Here is a 16,416-nt window from a genome sequence, read left to right on the forward strand (position 1 = left end):
CAACTATACGGAACCCATAGATCTCATACTGCCAGGTGCTAGCAATTGTCTCCTTTCTGAAGTAACGGGAAACATATATATCGACAGGATGTCCAATATCCGCACAAGCAGCCATTAAATGAGAACAAGGTATGTGCAGCAACTTTGGACTCATGCATGAGCAACAACAAGTACCATCAACCTTGAGGATGCACTCCTTTATAGGAGTCTGACGTCTCATGCCACGTCGTGCTCTATCTCTAGGAGCTACCTCAAACTTGAGCTCTTGTGTACCATATTGCCGTACGTGGTGTAGCTAGGCGCTAGCTGCCTTCCTGGTCATATAATCTATCATCATGCTCCCAAAATATCTGTCAGAATCTTGCATGTATGCCTGATTTTTAGTGAACCGAACCCTAAAGTAATCGGTACATCCGTGGACGATGAATTCCATAATTGCAACCAGTGGAAGGCCACGAACACCTCGCATCATCCAATTGTAAACCTCGGCGAAGTTGGTGATCATTATGCCGTACCTTGCACTATCGGTATCGTAAAGCAACCCCCACTTCTCCTTCGCTTCTCCTTCGGTTCATTGTCAATCCATTTAGAAAAGGTTTTCACCGCTGATCGAGATCCTCGTTGCTTGCAAGTGGCATCAGCTCCCAGATCAAAGCGTGAGTGGTACGATTTATAACGCACTGAACACTCACAGTGTGTGTCTCCTGATTAATCCTTAATCTGCTCATTAACCAGTTGTATAGGGATTCAAATATCCTCTCGTGCGGTCTGGTAATTCCTCTAACCGCACAATTGAATTCACTTAAATCTACACCATTCGGCCCATAAATCTCATTTCTTTCTCCGTAATATATACTGAAAGTACTCTTCTTATAAGACATATCTGTCAATTATTAATAAACTAGTTATACTACATATTACACAACAACCCTAATTTTTAGCGATTTTCAGATTATATTTTCCAGATTGTAAACTATTCAGAATATAAATTATACAAAAACAATTAAAAATACTAAAAACTATTCAAAATGTAACTGCTCTAAGAAATATTTCCTAGATTATAGTTATTTTCAAGTAATTATACAACTAGAACGAGAATATACCTCCAAACCGACGTGTGAACAGGGTTTCGCCGCTTCCTCTTTTCTCTTTCTCTCTTCTCTTTTCTTTTTTTCCTGGTTTTTGCTGAATAAAATGGAAATTTAGGGGTAGGTGGGGGCTTATATAGCGGGGGAGGGGGGACCTCCCGCCCGCCCAACGGACGGGATGCCCTTCCGCACTACCTCCCGCCCAACGGGCGGGACGCCCCCGCGGCCGCATCAGGAGTCTCTTCGTGAATAAGAAAAGTTACTTATTCGCGAAGAGACTCTCGGGAGGGGTCTAGAAAAAGTTTTGGCACCTCCCGCCCGTTGGATGGGCGGAAGATCTCCGGCCCCATACCTCCCGCCCGATCGGGTGGGAGGTATCCATTTTTCGAAAATTTGCGTATCGGCACCTTTTTCGAATTTAATTTTTTTTAACCTTTTTCAGAAAAAATTCCGCGATGAAACCGACCGAAGACGGAGACGGAGACGGGCCGGACCATCTCTCCTATCGGGCTATGACATCCACAGGAATAAACGCATCCCCGATCTAACCCTGAGGCGCTAAGCCAAACCTAAATCCCCCATCCCACGCCGCCGCCGCCGCACCGATGGGACGCAAAGACTCCTCCTCGTCTTCCTCCTCCGCCGCTGGCGGCGGCGGGAAGAAGGACAAGCCCATGTCGGTCTCCGCCATGCTCGCCTCCATGGACGCGCCCGCGGCCAAGGGCAAGCCCTCCAAGTCGGCGGCGCCCTCCAAGCCCAAGGGCAAGCCCTCTAAGGCGCCGGCCTCCTCCTACATGGGCGACATCGACCTGCCCCCCTCCGACGAGGAGGAGGACGAGGAAGCACTCGCCGCCGCCAAGCCCAAACCGTCCCGCGCCGCCGCCATCGACCTCAGCGCCGGCGTCGCCTCGCAGAAGGACGCGAAGAAGAAGGACAAGCGTGAGGCCATGGCGGCCGCGGCCGCCGAGGCCGCCAGGCAGGAGGCGCTCCGCGACGACCGCGACGCCTTCTCCGTAGTCATCGGCGCGCGCGTCCCCGGATCCGCCACCGCCGATGACGGCGCCGTCGACGACAACGTCAAGGATATCGTGCTCGAGAACTTCTCCATCTCCGCGCGCGGCAAGGAGCTGCTCAAGAGCGCCTCCCTCCGGATCTCGCACGGCCGGAGGTACGGCCTCGTCGGCCCCAACGGCATGGGCAAGTCCACCCTGCTCAAGCTCCTGGCCTGGCGCCAGGTCCCCGTGCCCCGGAACATTGATGTCTTGCTCGTGGAGCAGGAGATTATTGGTGATGACCGGTCGGCCCTCGAGGCTGTGGTTGCTGCTGATGAGGAGCTCACAGCTCTCCGTGCTGAGCAGGCCAGGCTTGAGGCGTCTAATAACGCTGATGACAACGAGCGTCTTGTTGAGGTGTATGAGAAGCTGAATCTCCGGGACTCGGATGCGGCCCGGGCGCGTGCATCAAAGATCCTCGCGGGGCTGGGATTTGATCAGGCTATGCAGGCCAGATCCACAAAGTCCTTCAGTGGTGGCTGGAGGATGCGCATATCACTTGCCCGTGCGCTCTTCATGCAGCCAACGCTGCTCCTCCTGGATGAGCCGACTAACCATCTGGATCTCAGAGCTGTGCTATGGTTGGAGGAATACTTGTGCTCACAGTGGAAGAAGACATTGATCGTTGTGTCCCATGACCGGGACTTCCTGAATACAGTGTGCAATGAGATCATACATTTGCATGATAAGAGTCTGCATGTCTACCGTGGCAATTTTGATGATTTTGAGAGTGGCTATGAGCAGAAGAGGAAGGAGATGAACCGAAAATTTGAGGTGTACGAGAAGCAGATGAAAGCAGCCAGGAAGTCTGGTAGCAAGGCTGCGCAGGATAAGGTTAAAGGTCAGGCGCTGTCAAAGGCTGCTAAAGAGGCTGCCAAGAACAAGGGTAAAGGGAAGAATGCAGCAGATGATGATGATGACCAGAAACAGGTGGCTGTGCCACAGAAGTGGCGTGACTACAGTGTTGAGTTCCATTTCCCAGAGCCTACTGAGCTTACACCACCTCTCCTTCAGCTCATTGAGGTAGGGTTCAGCTACCCAGGTAGGCCAGACTTCAAGCTGTCCGATGTTGATGTTGGCATTGATATGGGTACTCGTGTAGCTATTGTTGGGCCCAATGGGGCAGGGAAGTCTACCCTGCTTAATTTACTTGCTGGTGATCTTAGCCCTACAGAAGGGGAGGTTAGGAGGAGTCAGAAGCTTAGGATTGGGCGATACTCACAGCATTTTGTTGACTTGTTGACAATGGAGGAAAATGCAGTTCAATATTTGTTGAGGCTTCACCCAGATCAGGAGGGAATGAGCAAAGCAGAGGCTGTCCGTGCTAAGCTTGGGAAGTTTGGGTTACCTGGACACAACCATCTCACTCCTATTGTTAAATTGTCTGGTGGTCAGAAGGCCCGTGTTGTGTTCACTTCTATATCGATGTCTCAACCTCACATTCTCCTGCTTGATGAGCCAACAAATCACTTGGACATGCAAAGTATTGATGCATTGGCAGATGCACTGGATGAGTTCACTGGAGGTGTTGTCTTGGTTAGTCATGACTCACGGTTGATATCTCGTGTTTGTGAGGATGAGCAAAGGAGTGAGATATGGGTTGTGGAGGATGGCACAGTGAAGAAATATGATGGTACATTTGAGGATTACAAGGATGAACTCATGGAAGAAATAAAGAAGGAAGTTGAAGAATAATGCTGCTCCAAATCAGAAGTGCTTTGCATGTTCTTTGTAGAACAAGCTGTTTTCTTGCACTGAAATTGCATGTACTATTAGTGGGTTTTATTTTCTCTGGTTTGCAGAGTATTCATATGGTTACAACTCTGAAACAATGTAAGATGAGGCGTGCTTGCTTTACTTTATGTTATAAGAAAGCCTGAGAATATGGTAGTATTTGAGTGTATGTTTTGTTCTGAGTTATGGTTCCGTCAGACATTTTTCAGTGATATACCTCCACATGAACTGCATATGGTATTTAACCACATAATAAATGTTGCAAGGTGACATAAATTTCACTTTTAATATTAAATGTATATCAGGTTTTATGTTCGTATTCTGTAATATATTGTACAATTGTCTTTTTGGAATATTCCTGACTTCCTGTGTTATCTTTTTTTTCCCCTGAAGTGCTTGATCTTGACTATTTTGTGCCTTATGTCACACTGTACATTGAAAAAAATCATAGATTAGTTTGTAATTGGTTCCAAGAACTGATGCAAACATGGTGCCTATAATTAACTGCGAAACGACGAAAATGTGATGTGGATTAGATAGTTTTGTTTTTTCTGGCTCGGATGTTATTCTTATGGTTATGAGTCCAAAGCACTACAAGATGAGCTGTGCTTTGTTTTGTGCTCAATATATGAGTCTAAGACTGATAATTGATGATTGTTGCAACCACAGTGCAATGACCTTTTTTTTCAGTGATATACCACCACACCAATTGCATCTAGTCCCTTAGCCTCATAAATCTTTGTTTTGTTCACTTTATGTCTGAGGTGATGAAGCTGTAAGAATGTTGTAGACATATTCATGTTAGTTTAGCCAGTGATCTGATCATTATGAAAGCAATGATGTTGCTTTAATGTTAAATGCGTATCAGAAATTATTTTTGGTTTTTATGCAAACATTTTGCTAACTTCCAGATTTTTTACCATGGTATCTATCACAGAATATTCTTGTTTTTTATCAGATTTTATTTTCTTTGGTCATGCGTTAAAGTGTATGAGATTCTGATAATATCTGTTTTCTTTATATTATAAAAAAGGCTTGAAAATCTTATAGTATCTGTTTGTATGATTCGTTTGCTAATTATTGCACAGTGAGACATGATGGTGTATATCTTCACGTCAGTTGCATGTCTTTAGCCATGCAACCTTTCCGTTCTTGCCTTCTTTGGTATATCGTAATATCCTGTAGCCTGAGCCACCTGTTTAATTCATGTTGTTTTAGCTAGAGCTTTCATCATTACATGATGGCTAAGATATTGCTTTGAAATAGTCTGAACATCCTTCACTGTAATTTGTGTTGAATTTCCGTGTACTTTGGTGAATCTAAAGCACTTGCACAAGCCTCTCAGAAGAAGGTACATCTTCACTCTGTCTAAATTTTGTTCTTGAAGTTCTAGTGAGAGTTTTTTTTCCCTGTAGATTGAATAATCTGACATCTATAGTGGTGTCCATTACAGATCTAAGCACTTGTGCTCTTCTCACAGGAACAAATACCTATTAGAGAAACAGAGAGATCGAACTATTATTTTTTTAGGGTAGAGATCAAATTTTTGTTAAGGATCTTCAGAACTTATCTTTAGTAGTACTTCTACACTTTCTATTTGTCATTAATTTTCAAAGCTATGTATTTTGAATGCTGTGACGAGTGTTTTAAATATTACAAGGATGGTGCAGTCTCATCTGACCTTTTTTTTTGTTTGTGAGGGTCTCATCTGACATTGTCACAAAGTTGATACTTCATAGTTCATAATGCTGTTACATTTTTGTACACTTTGCTCCTAGTTGTTGGAAAATAAAACTGAGCCATATGATTCTTTTCAAAAATATGGACAAAATGAGTTTAAATGTAGATTTTCCCCAGGGAAATTCTTCAATAATGTTCTGAACTAGATTAACAACACTGCTTGCCCTGGTAGTCTGCTAGTACCATCCTTGATCGATACAGTATTAGTTGTCCCCTACTCCCTTAGAATGTCACATGTTTCATGTTTGGAGCCAGGGGGTTCTGTTGCACATCAGCACTCGTGTCATAAACTCATAATGGATGAATGTGTCTCTTGACTAGTTTCACCTTTTGTATGCATGTTAAAGATGAAAAGGTGAAGATCCTGATGGAATCAGGAAAACTGAAAGAAGAATGTCTGCTATTAAGAAGGGTTAAGTATTTTCAGCAATGCCTATTAAAAAAAGTATTTTCTTCAATAAATATTCATAATAAATCATTTTTTCTTGTTTAAGGGGCAAGTTTTGTTTAGGGAATGTAGCGGTAAGTCTTTCTAAGGAATGAAGAGGAATGTTTTATTTTAGGGAATAAAGGGCAAGTTTTTGTAGCCTGGTCACTGCACTGATCATTATAAAAAAGCTTGGTTCATATGGAGGGTCCTCGGAGAAAGTCACATACTAACCAGATGATCAAATTTCGTTGATCTTCCTTTAGTTCATATGTATCGTTGAGCATGTCAGAACCGTTTCTGTGTCTGGCTAGGTTTCTGGTAAATCAGAAGCAAACTTGTAAATATTTAATATACTTTGTTGTGGGGTCCAAAAATACATTTAATTGTAATAACTGTATTATCTTTTCTGCTCAGCAGTATGCTGCGAGGATCATGGGCATGATCCAACAAAGGATGCTGAAGAGGTCATTTGTTTGCTAGGGAAAATAGCTGTCTCACTGTGCAATAAGCCATCTCAAAGTTTGGAAGCCTTGCTTTCTCTACGTTTGCATTCCCCTGGGGCCATCTTCTACTAATTTTCTTGGATCAGTAATCCCCTTTCCTTCTATCAACCGTGGAAGAAGGGCTGATTTGAAGTGAAAATTTGCATTTAGCTGAGTGCAGTTTTAACAGATTGTTTCCAATCTGGTGATTTCTACTATGCATAACACATACTTCCTCCGTTTTAAATTGTAGGTCGTTTTGGCAAAACTAGATACATAAATTTTGTTATGCATCTAGATATACATTATATCCAGATATATAACAAAATGATGTATTTAGATTTACCAAAATGATCTACAGTTTGAAACGGAGGAATATATAATTAATATAATTACAAGTGAATAATTTGTTTTTAGTTTCAATAACACATAAGACATACATATACGACTCAGTATGGTTCGCATGTTGCCCAGCTGCAAACAGCAGCTTTGACATACATATATTTTGAGCAGCAGCGCTAGGCCTTTGCGTATTTTATAGTCTGCATATGTTGAACTTTTGAGAGAGTCAGCATAGGTGTCTGTTATTATATGTGGTGTTAGCATTTGCATAGATCCAAAGTCCCACTAAGCCAAGAGTTGGCCATGTATAGCACCACGAAAAGACATCCCGCCTCCCCGTCTTCTCTCTCCGACACACAAACTTCATTGTTATTGAGTTTCGGAGAAACTTAATTGCATCCCCAAAATTGAGTAAAATTGTGTAATCTGAAAAAAGTACCTAAAATATAAATTATCTTAATTTTATCTTAACTCAAACTTTTAACTTTAATTAAGTTTATAAAAAATGCACTACCATCTAGATACCAGATTTGTGTTAATTGTGTTTTTTTGATGCTATAGTTAATGTATTTTTCTATAAAGTTAGTTAAAGTTATAGAAATATGACTGTTATAAAACGAAAACGATCTATATTTAGGAACAAAGACACTATAAAGATTGGTGGGGTCCCAGTAATATAGAGGTCCAAATTAGATGCTGGTTTGGTGCCTAATGTTTAGCCATTATAATCAAACCAAACCTTCTTTTAAAGGCAGCTCGTAGCGTGATTCTTCCAGTAAGCTGGTCCGTGGGTTCTTAAAATTCAATAACCTACGAATCTCTGTGGGATCATTCAGCTTATGCTCTAGTTAAGTTTTATCTAGCCAATGGCTTACTTCTTTGCCTCTTTGGCAACCACCTTGAACGAATCAAGCAGTGGTATTGGATCAATTTAAATACAAAATCCCTTTCGCAAAAAAAATACAAAATTTGTATGAAAGGTTAACATTTTTTTCACTCTTATCAGAATTTCTAGTTGTACAACATAGGCCCCGTTTGTTACAGTATGGGGTGTACGAATTGTTACAATCTAAGACATGTTTGTTTCTTGTAGATGGTAACAACCTGTAAGCTGCAATCTCGATATGTAAGCTAGAATAAGCAAGGCCTTGCCTTGCCTTTGTGGCACAAAGGAGCAATAACTTCTCCAAAGAGTCGATCATGAGCATTCAGGGGGTGTGAAAGACACAATAGTTCGTGGGTTTGTAAATAGTATTGACCCCAAATGTTGACAGGTTAGCGAAATTTATTCAAGTATTTTGCGTAAGATAGCCTTCCTTCATAGTTTTCCTACGTTTTTGTCGTGACCTAGCCACGTGACCTGATTAATTTTTTTTCCCGCCTGCTATAATCCAACACCCATGTAACCTTATTGTCCTTTTTTGATATTATTATACTTCCATCAATTATACTCCCTCCGCAATACTGTGTCTAGATATAGAGAAAAAATTATATATTTAAATTATTAAAATGAACTATAATTTGGAACGAAGGGAGTGTAAATTACTAAAAGCATACACAAAAACGATCACCATGCACCCGAATATGACAATTAGAAAAAAAACCTACAAATCCACAAGTCATCCAAGGATTATGAACCGTTGGATGTAAGAACAGCAGCCTTAAGTGTACCTTCTACAATCAGCAACCTCGTAACTGTAGCAAAAGTTACTTATTATTACGACGACCGCCTCTTAGCGCGAGGACGAGGTGGATGACGGAACCGGCCGTGACGTTGCTCTCCCGCACGGTCTTGCCGTCGGCGAGCTGCTTGCCGCCGAAGATGAGCCGCTGCTGCTCGGGCGGGATGCCCTCCTGCTCCTCGACGCGCTCCTTGATCCTGCCCACGGGGTCCGTGGGCTCCACGTCCACGTCGATCTCCCTGCCCGTGAGCGTCTTGACCTTGATCCTCCGGGCGACCTCCACGTCGTCCACCGCCATGTCCGCCGCGGGCTCGCCGTCGACGTCGATCGCATTCATCCTCTCGGCGAGCGCGTCGACCTCGGGCGCCCCCTTCCCCGCGCCGTAGCCGGGCAGCTGCCTGCCGGCGAAGAACGCCGGGTCGCCCACCCTGCCACGCATCTGGGCCATGGCCACGACGCTGGTTAGTCGCTCACGGCGACGACGGCGGACGATCGGTTCCTCTCAGATGGCTTCGCCGGCAAGTAGCTGCGTGTGCCACCGAGAACAACTCTTCTCCAGGTTGGTTTTTGTTCCTGCAGCTGGGTTGGGCCAGGCCGGATGGATTTATGGAAGGTGTGGACCAGACCATCGAGTCGAGATCGGACTGGACTCCGGTTCCGCCACTCCTCTCGTACGCACTCTGTCATCTGGGCCGGAAACACACGGCCTGGTCAATGCCGCCGAGCTGAATTTCGCTTACCAAGCCCAAATACGACAATCAAGTTAATAGCTTTATATGTAAATCGAAAAAATACGATTACAAATCCCCAAAATAATGCTACTTTCCCCCTAATAATACTAGTATAGTACATGCTAGCGTTGTTGACCAACAACACAGCCTAGTCGCTGGCATTGGGCCCCACGCAGGCTTTGGCCTCTGGGCTCCACAGCCACTGCACCAAGAACTTCCTCCCGTTCCTGCCGTTCACATTCCAGCTCCTCCCCTGCGCGTCCACCGCCACCTTCCCGGCGTACCCGCCGCCGCCGCCCGTGCCGTACACCCCCTCGCAGAGGTCGGCGATCTCTGTGGGCGCGGTGGGGTCCTCCCCTGCGTACCAGGCGTTGATGAGCGGGTTGGTGGCGAGCTCGGCCAGCTCGTGCGCGATGACGCTGACCATGCCGTCGACGCCCGCGTCGCCGTTGGGCGGGCGCAGCGCCGCCACGCCGCTCCGGGACATGTAGGACGGGAGCGCGAACGGGTACGCGCAGACGTCGGCGCAGCGGCCGCCGCTGTGGCCGACCCAGGCGTAGGGGAGCGTGTGCCCCACGAGCGAGGGGAAGGTGAAGTAGTGGAAGCCGCAGACGGCGCGGCAGAAGTCCTGGACGCCGACGCCGGGCGCCGTGAGCACGAGGTACGCGCCGCCGCGCGCGTCGGCGGGGAGCCGGCCCGCGGCGACGGCGGCGGCGAGCACCCGCTGGATGTCGAGGCGGGAGAGCGCGCGGCCGAGCGAGGCGGACGCGTCGGCGGCCTCCCCCGCGAGCGCGACGCGGCGGGTGACATTGGCGAGGGTCTGGTCGGCGTAGAGAGCGGCGGTGGCCCACCAGGCGGCGACGGAGGGCGGCGGCGGGGACGGGTCGGAGAGGGAGAGGAGGAAGTCGCGGACGGGGGCCTGGTGCGCGGGGTCCCAGCGGCCGTACCAGAGCACGTAGAGGCGGAGCGGCGCGGCGGAGAGGACGGGGCCCATGTGGTAGCGGAGGTCCACCAGGTCGGAGCTGCCCTCGTACCTCTTGGACGCGCCGAGGAGCGGGTCGCCGCGGGCGCCGTGAGGGTACGGCGTGGCCGCCATCGCCGTGAGGAGAAGGCCAGGGATCAGCAAGAGGAGGACGGCGGCGGCGGCGAGCGCCATTTCGTCGGCCTGTTCGAGCGCGCGGTGGTCGTGCTCGTGCTTGCTGTGCGACTGTGACTCTGTGAGTGAGTGCAGGGAGAGGAGCATGGGGCGGGTATTAAAAAAGGACGGAGGGCTAGCGGTGGTGGGAGGCAGGGTGGGCTGGCAACTGGCACCGATGGGATTGGAGGTGGGGAGCTGGAGCCAGCTGCATGCACGCAATGCCGCTGTTGCTGAGCGAGAGTGAGAGAGTGGGGAACCACAGTGCTGCTCAGAAACGTGGTACGGTGTAACGGTTCATGTTTCGGGAACATGAATGCAGGTATATTTCCATTCTAATAATATCAAAATAACTCTTAAATAGCGTTTCATATTTTTCAATCCATCGCCTGAGCAACGAACGCCCAGCGAGGCGGCACGCGCGAGCTCCCTTCACGAATATGCGACTGATGAGCGAAACTGAGGAGGAGCTGCACCTAATTTGGTTCTGTGCCGCGCGCTCAGCTGCCGCAACAGGGTGATCGCCACTGTTCGGGAAAGCGACGACGACGAAGAGGTCTCGCTCGGCCCCGAGTCCGATCCAGAGGTGCGGGACAGCGGCCGGCAGGCGGCAGGGCTCCGTACCCTCGCTGCCTCGCTGGGCATGGACCACCGCGGAGGTGGTTGGCTGCGTTCATTGCTCTGCTCAGGACGATTTTGCCATGTTGCTCCGTGGTGGTCCGTGCAACCGCTTCTCGTTTTGTTCGAACCCATCTCATGGCCGCGGCCCGTTTCGCCCGTCACGCCGGCTTGCTCTATACTCCCAATCCAACGAAAGAAACAGGCTTTGACTTTGCGTAATGCGTCTTCTCAATCGAGACGCGCCTTGCCTTGATGGAATCTGGGACGGTTTCCCAACTTCGCACGAGACTCCCTCTGACCTGAATCTCCGACGCCGAGGCTGCGCCGGTCACGACGGCTTCGATGGCGGCGGCCGAGCTACGACGAACTCGGATCGGTTTGTGACTGCCAACGAACAGGGCCGTGTGTATATACATATATAACCGGCCGTCCGTCCGTCCGTCCATGTCTTGCGTTCTAGGAGAAACTCGCCGCCTCTTTCTTCTTCGCAAGGTGTGCACCTGCGATCGGGGCAGACCGTGATGGCTACTCAAGAACCGGAGCCCGTGTAAGCACATGAGAATCTGATCCTCTTCTCACATCTCCTCTCTCAACATGGTCTTCACCCTTTTCTATTGCCGTTATTATATCCAGACCATAACAGAATGGAGGTGGAGCGATCTTAAGAAAGACTTCATTAAGCACCTAGAGGATGAATCAAATAGGCCAAGGACAACAGAAAGGGAACACTCAAAAAGAAGAAAAGATGAAGCTGCATAATGATCTTATGGAACGATACATGCAGTCAGCTCTAAAGAAGTACAACTCTGAACAAAACCTTGATGAGGTTTGTGAGTCTTTGATATTACATTTTCCTTTTTAAAAAAAAATTTATATGCTAATGTGACATAATTTCAGGATTTGGGTTTTGAGTTTGTGAAAGCAATAAAAGAAAGCTTCATTGTTGAAGGAGCGGTCAATTTTTATCGGCATTTTAACTTCACAGCTATGCAACGTAGTGCCATTCACTTGTTTTTTGCTGAAGTAATCCCGGATGGAGAGAGTTGTGATGTGTCTTGCTGCAGACTTCTACAAGATAATCACAATGGTATGATTTGGTTCCAATAGTAATACTCTGATTTTTATACAATTCCATAAAGTTATTGATGTTTAGTAGTTTGTGCACTCCATAGCTGTCTAATGTATCGACACAAATCTCGAGCCATGCATTTCTTCCTTACTGTTTTCTTAGTTCTTGTGTACTGCCTCTGTTTTTAAATATATGACATCTAGGACAAGCTAATTAGTGGTTTTAACTATTTTGCAGGAAGATGCCTTGGTTGTAAAAATCAAGGTGACCCTGACTTAAGGCATCCAGCTTCCGACAGTGTCTACGCTGGAGGACATGACGATAGCACATTCCCATTTCTTATTGACAGTGATAGTGAGGTACTGTCTATTCAATAAATATTTTGTACCTCTGATTATTTTGCCGTGTTATCCCATCTTGAATAATTGATTATTTGAAATATGAGAATACATTAGAGCACATGTCAACTAGTGTACACCACTTCTAAATGTTCAGATGACATTGGCCATAGGCCTCTATAGGAGTATAGTATTTCCCAATTTCGGACATTCCACAACATTTACCCTCGTGTTTGATCCCATCAGGATGACAGTGATTGAGCAGGGGAGATTGCCTAGGTTTTAGAAGATTTACTCTGGCCAAGAATCATTCTGCAATACTACTGTCACATTGTACACATCAAACTTGAGCCATTTCCACTTCGGGCACTTTGTGCCTTCCAGCTTTGCTGTCATGTTGGAACTTGGAACACTATGTGCCTTTCAACAGTTCTGCTATTCTATAGACATCAAATTCGGGCACTTTCCACCTTCTGCTTCTCGGTGCAGTTTGCTGTTGCTGTAATATTCCATTGCGATGACCACTCGATATGCTGGTTGGATGCTTCTGCTGCGTCCTCTTACTCCTATCGTATTACGTTGTCTTTGGTTTTGTAGCTATCGGAGACCTAGCTTTTGTACTACACAATAAAAGTGTCCTTCTCAGATGATGATGCCTTGAGGAATAATGCCTTCTTGATTCTTTCATTCAGTTCGAGTTGTTTGTTGCGTTCATCCTATGAGATGCACAAAAGTGGAGTGCTTGTCACTCTCAACGCGGTAACACTTGATAAGCTATCTGCAGATTGCAGTTGCTAGTCTTCAGGTTTTTTACCCAATCACAGTCAAGATATACCAGCATCTGATTGCATTAGACTTGGCTGAAAAATTCAGCTTGATGTAACCTTGGACAGTTCGTCGATACATCCATGTCTTTTAATCAATATGATTTTAACAGCTATTTCTATGCTCAGCTTTATATAGATTATAGAACAAAAAAATGTTTGGATCTTCTGGACTGGATTATGATCAATAACTAAAGTTTGAGTCATTTTCATGATGCTTTTTTCCCGTCTTAGTAACACTGAGAAACCAAAGTTTTTTTCCTTGCCGAACAAGGCATATAATTAGTCGAGGCACGAACAAAGCTATCAAAGAAAAGTTCAGGCCGGCAAAGGATGATTTACTTGTCACTAGTCCCTACGCAACGCTTCAGTACATACTATAAATACTGCACCCTCTTCCCTAACGTTCTCGCAACGGCAAGTAAAGGGGCAGGTAAAGGAAACCTCGAACAATGAAGGTCTGCACCTTATCCTGCTTGCTCATCAGCACGCTTGCACTTGCACTGGCAGCACGGCCTGACGCAGGCAGCCTCGATGCGGCCACGATAGCCGTGCAAGAGTTCGACCGTGTTCTGTCGCTGCCGGGGCAGCCGAGGTACTCGCCTGCGTTCAAGCAGTACTCCGGGTACGTCACGACCGATGTGTACCTAGGCAAGGCACTGTTCTACTGGTTCTTCGAGGCCACGGACAAGCCTGACGAGAAGCCACTGGTCCTGTGGCTCAATGGAGGTTACTGACTAACTGACTGCATATGTACTAACATCTGATCTTTTTTTTCTTTTAAAAAGTGAAAAATTCAGACTCTGTGCGTTCTTGCATTGTTTAGGGCCTGGCTGTTCTTCAATTGGGTTTGGACAGTCGCAGGAGCTTGGGCCATTCCTGGTGAAGAAAGACGTGCCTGAGCTTGAGCTAAACCCGTATGCTTGGAACCAAGGCATGTCAAAATTGGCAGAACTAACCTGTCAGAGTCTTGTTTTTACTGTAACAATGGAAGCATGTAACTAACTATCTGATGGTATTTCAGCTGCAAACATGCTGTTCCTGGACTCTCCAGCGGGCGTTGGATTTTCGTACACGAACACGCCCTTTGAAAAAGATCCACCGGGAGACAATTCCACAGGTATATTTCTGACAGATATTTCTGTTCACTGTAAAATTAAAACACAAGAAAGTAAGAAACATGACAGGTAACTGAATCACTGTCTGCACCTGCTGCAGCACACGGATCATACACTTTCCTTGTCAGATGGTTCCAGAGGTTCCCCCAGCACAAAGCAAAGGAGTTCTACATAGCCGGAGAGAGCTACGCAGGTACAGCTAAGTCATCCATAGTATACTTAACTGAAGGATTTTTATTTGCTCGCAGAGGTATCTTCAGGACTAATTCAGCTCATGCACATTTGGTTGGTCTCACTTGCGTATCTGCTTTGTAGGGCACTACGTTCCCCAGCTCGCAAACGTCATCCTGGAGGAGAACAAGAAGGCCTCCAAGGAAAATTACATCAACTTCAAAGGCATCCTGGTCAGTGTCTGAGGCTCTGAACCACTTAGAAATCACTGAACTTTTTCTTCAGAAGCAAGACGCTGACCACTAGCATCCATCTGCCTGAACTCGGGTACCAACCAGATCGGGAACGCCTACATGGACGGGGACACTGATCTCTGGGGCATCGTCGACTCTGCCTGGCACCACGCCATCATCTCGGACAACCTCTACGGCGACTTCAAGAAGAGCTGCGACTTCAGCTTGGTCGAGCTGTCCCCGGAGTGCGATGCGGCCGTCGGCCAGTTCACCGCCCTCTACAAGGTCATCGACATCTACAGCTTGTACACCGATCGGTGCGAGCTTGGGTACCCGGATTTCAACACGTCGTCCTCGGCGAAGATCGGGCGGACCAGCAGCGGGCGTGTAAGCGCCCTGAACTTCATCAGCACCAGCATGAGTTGCAGTCTCTCTTTTTTAAAAAAAAAATCGTCTCATTATCGTGTGTCTGATTGATCTATGTTTTTTTTCTTTCGTGCCGCGCGAATGATCAGCTCGACCTTATGAAGATGCCGATGGGGTACGACCCGTGCACGCAGACGTACGCAACCGAGTATTTCAACCGCAGAGATGTGCGGAAGGCTCTGCACGCAGATATCGCAGGCTCGCCGCATCCCTTTTCGCTTTGCCGGTAATGTTACTGCAGAGGCTTTACCTGGATCCAGAAGCTTGTTTTATGGTGAAAACAGAGCTATCGTTTTTGACAGCCCAGGCTTTACCTTGATCTCGATGAATCTTTTTTCTTTCAGCAATTCGATCAGCAACGCATGGAAGGACTCCGACCTGACGGTCGTTCCAGTAGTCAAGAAGCTCGTGGAGTCAGGGCTCCGGATATGGATTTTCAGGTAAAATTTCTCTGCATCTGAAACACAATCCGAGATGGTGTTTAGCCAGTGCAGAGCACTGGTCAAGAACATGATCTACATCCGCTGTAGTTTAAATCTCTCATGTTCTTTTGTGACGAGCAGCGGCGACACGGACGCAAGAATCCCTACGACGTCAACCCGGTACACGCTGAAGAAGCTCGGCCTGCCCGTCAAAGAGGACTGGTCGCCGTGGTTCCATCGCAAGCAGGTAAAACGCAGAGCCCCTGACCGGGTCCAGCACCTCCTGATTCGGTCCCAGAGAAAAGATGCATGCGTTTCGCAACTTGAAACAGCGACAAGATTAAGTTTGCTAAAAAATGATTCCATGTCACTGTCTCGCACATCATTACATGCTAGTAGTCTGTTGTTCTGATGCAGCGCTGTGTCTTCGTGCTTTTGTAGGTTGGCGGCTGGAGCGTGGTGTACGACGGCCTGACATTTGTCACCGTGAGAGGGGCCGGGCACATGGTCCCGTCCACGCAGCCTGCGCAAGCGCTCGAGCTCTTCAGGCACTTCCTGGCCAACACGAACCTACCCTCCAAGCCGTTCTAGAAGATGTTATTTTCTCAAGGAACACGTACGCTCCTGAATGAAGGAAAGAGAAAATAACAGTGACCATCCGTGCATGGGTGTCGTGAAGATTGTTCCGTCATGTGCCACTGTATCTCCGTGTGTTCTTGGAATGAAACAGTGCAGGATTATAATCACGATTAGCCACTTCCCGTAGCCAATCTGGAAA

The 16,416-nt window shown here is 47.1% G+C and overlaps 4 protein-coding genes and 1 pseudogene across 4 annotated transcripts; 3 read left to right on the plus strand and 2 right to left on the minus strand.

Annotated features, from left to right (window-relative positions):
- The first annotated feature begins 1,609 nt into the window (after positions 1 to 1,609).
- LOC112873975 (ABC transporter F family member 4) lies at positions 1,610 to 4,088 on the plus strand. Its single transcript, XM_025937095.1, has one exon. It carries the CDS (start codon positions 1,694 to 1,696, stop codon positions 3,833 to 3,835), a length of 2,142 nt encoding a protein of 713 aa, XP_025792880.1. The 5' UTR covers positions 1,610 to 1,693; the 3' UTR covers positions 3,836 to 4,088.
- Positions 4,089 to 8,445: 4,357 nt separating this feature from the next.
- On the minus strand, positions 8,446 to 9,102 carry LOC112878074 (NEDD8-like). The gene has a single exon (XM_025942474.1). The coding sequence runs from the start codon at positions 8,996 to 8,998 to the stop codon at positions 8,576 to 8,578; it is 423 nt and encodes a 140-aa protein (XP_025798259.1). The 5' UTR covers positions 8,999 to 9,102; the 3' UTR covers positions 8,446 to 8,575.
- A 198-nt stretch (positions 9,103 to 9,300) lies between these two features.
- Positions 9,301 to 10,493, minus strand: LOC112877106 (protein EXORDIUM-like 5). The gene has a single exon (XM_025941313.1). The coding sequence runs from the start codon at positions 10,435 to 10,437 to the stop codon at positions 9,430 to 9,432; it is 1,008 nt and encodes a 335-aa protein (XP_025797098.1). The 5' UTR covers positions 10,438 to 10,493; the 3' UTR covers positions 9,301 to 9,429.
- Positions 10,494 to 11,782: 1,289 nt separating this feature from the next.
- On the plus strand, positions 11,783 to 12,705 carry LOC112873184. The gene is made up of 4 exons (XM_025936203.1): positions 11,783 to 11,863; positions 11,935 to 12,124; positions 12,344 to 12,465; positions 12,691 to 12,705. Exons 1-4 carry the CDS (start codon positions 11,783 to 11,785, stop codon positions 12,703 to 12,705), a joined length of 408 nt encoding a protein of 135 aa, XP_025791988.1.
- A 1,015-nt stretch (positions 12,706 to 13,720) lies between these two features.
- On the plus strand, positions 13,721 to 16,229 carry LOC112877280 (annotated as a pseudogene).
- Positions 16,230 to 16,416: the final 187 nt, after the last annotated feature.

This window comes from Panicum hallii, chromosome 9 (assembly GCF_002211085.1).
Source record: "Panicum hallii strain FIL2 chromosome 9, PHallii_v3.1, whole genome shotgun sequence".
NCBI lineage: Eukaryota > Viridiplantae > Streptophyta > Magnoliopsida > Poales > Poaceae > Panicum > Panicum hallii.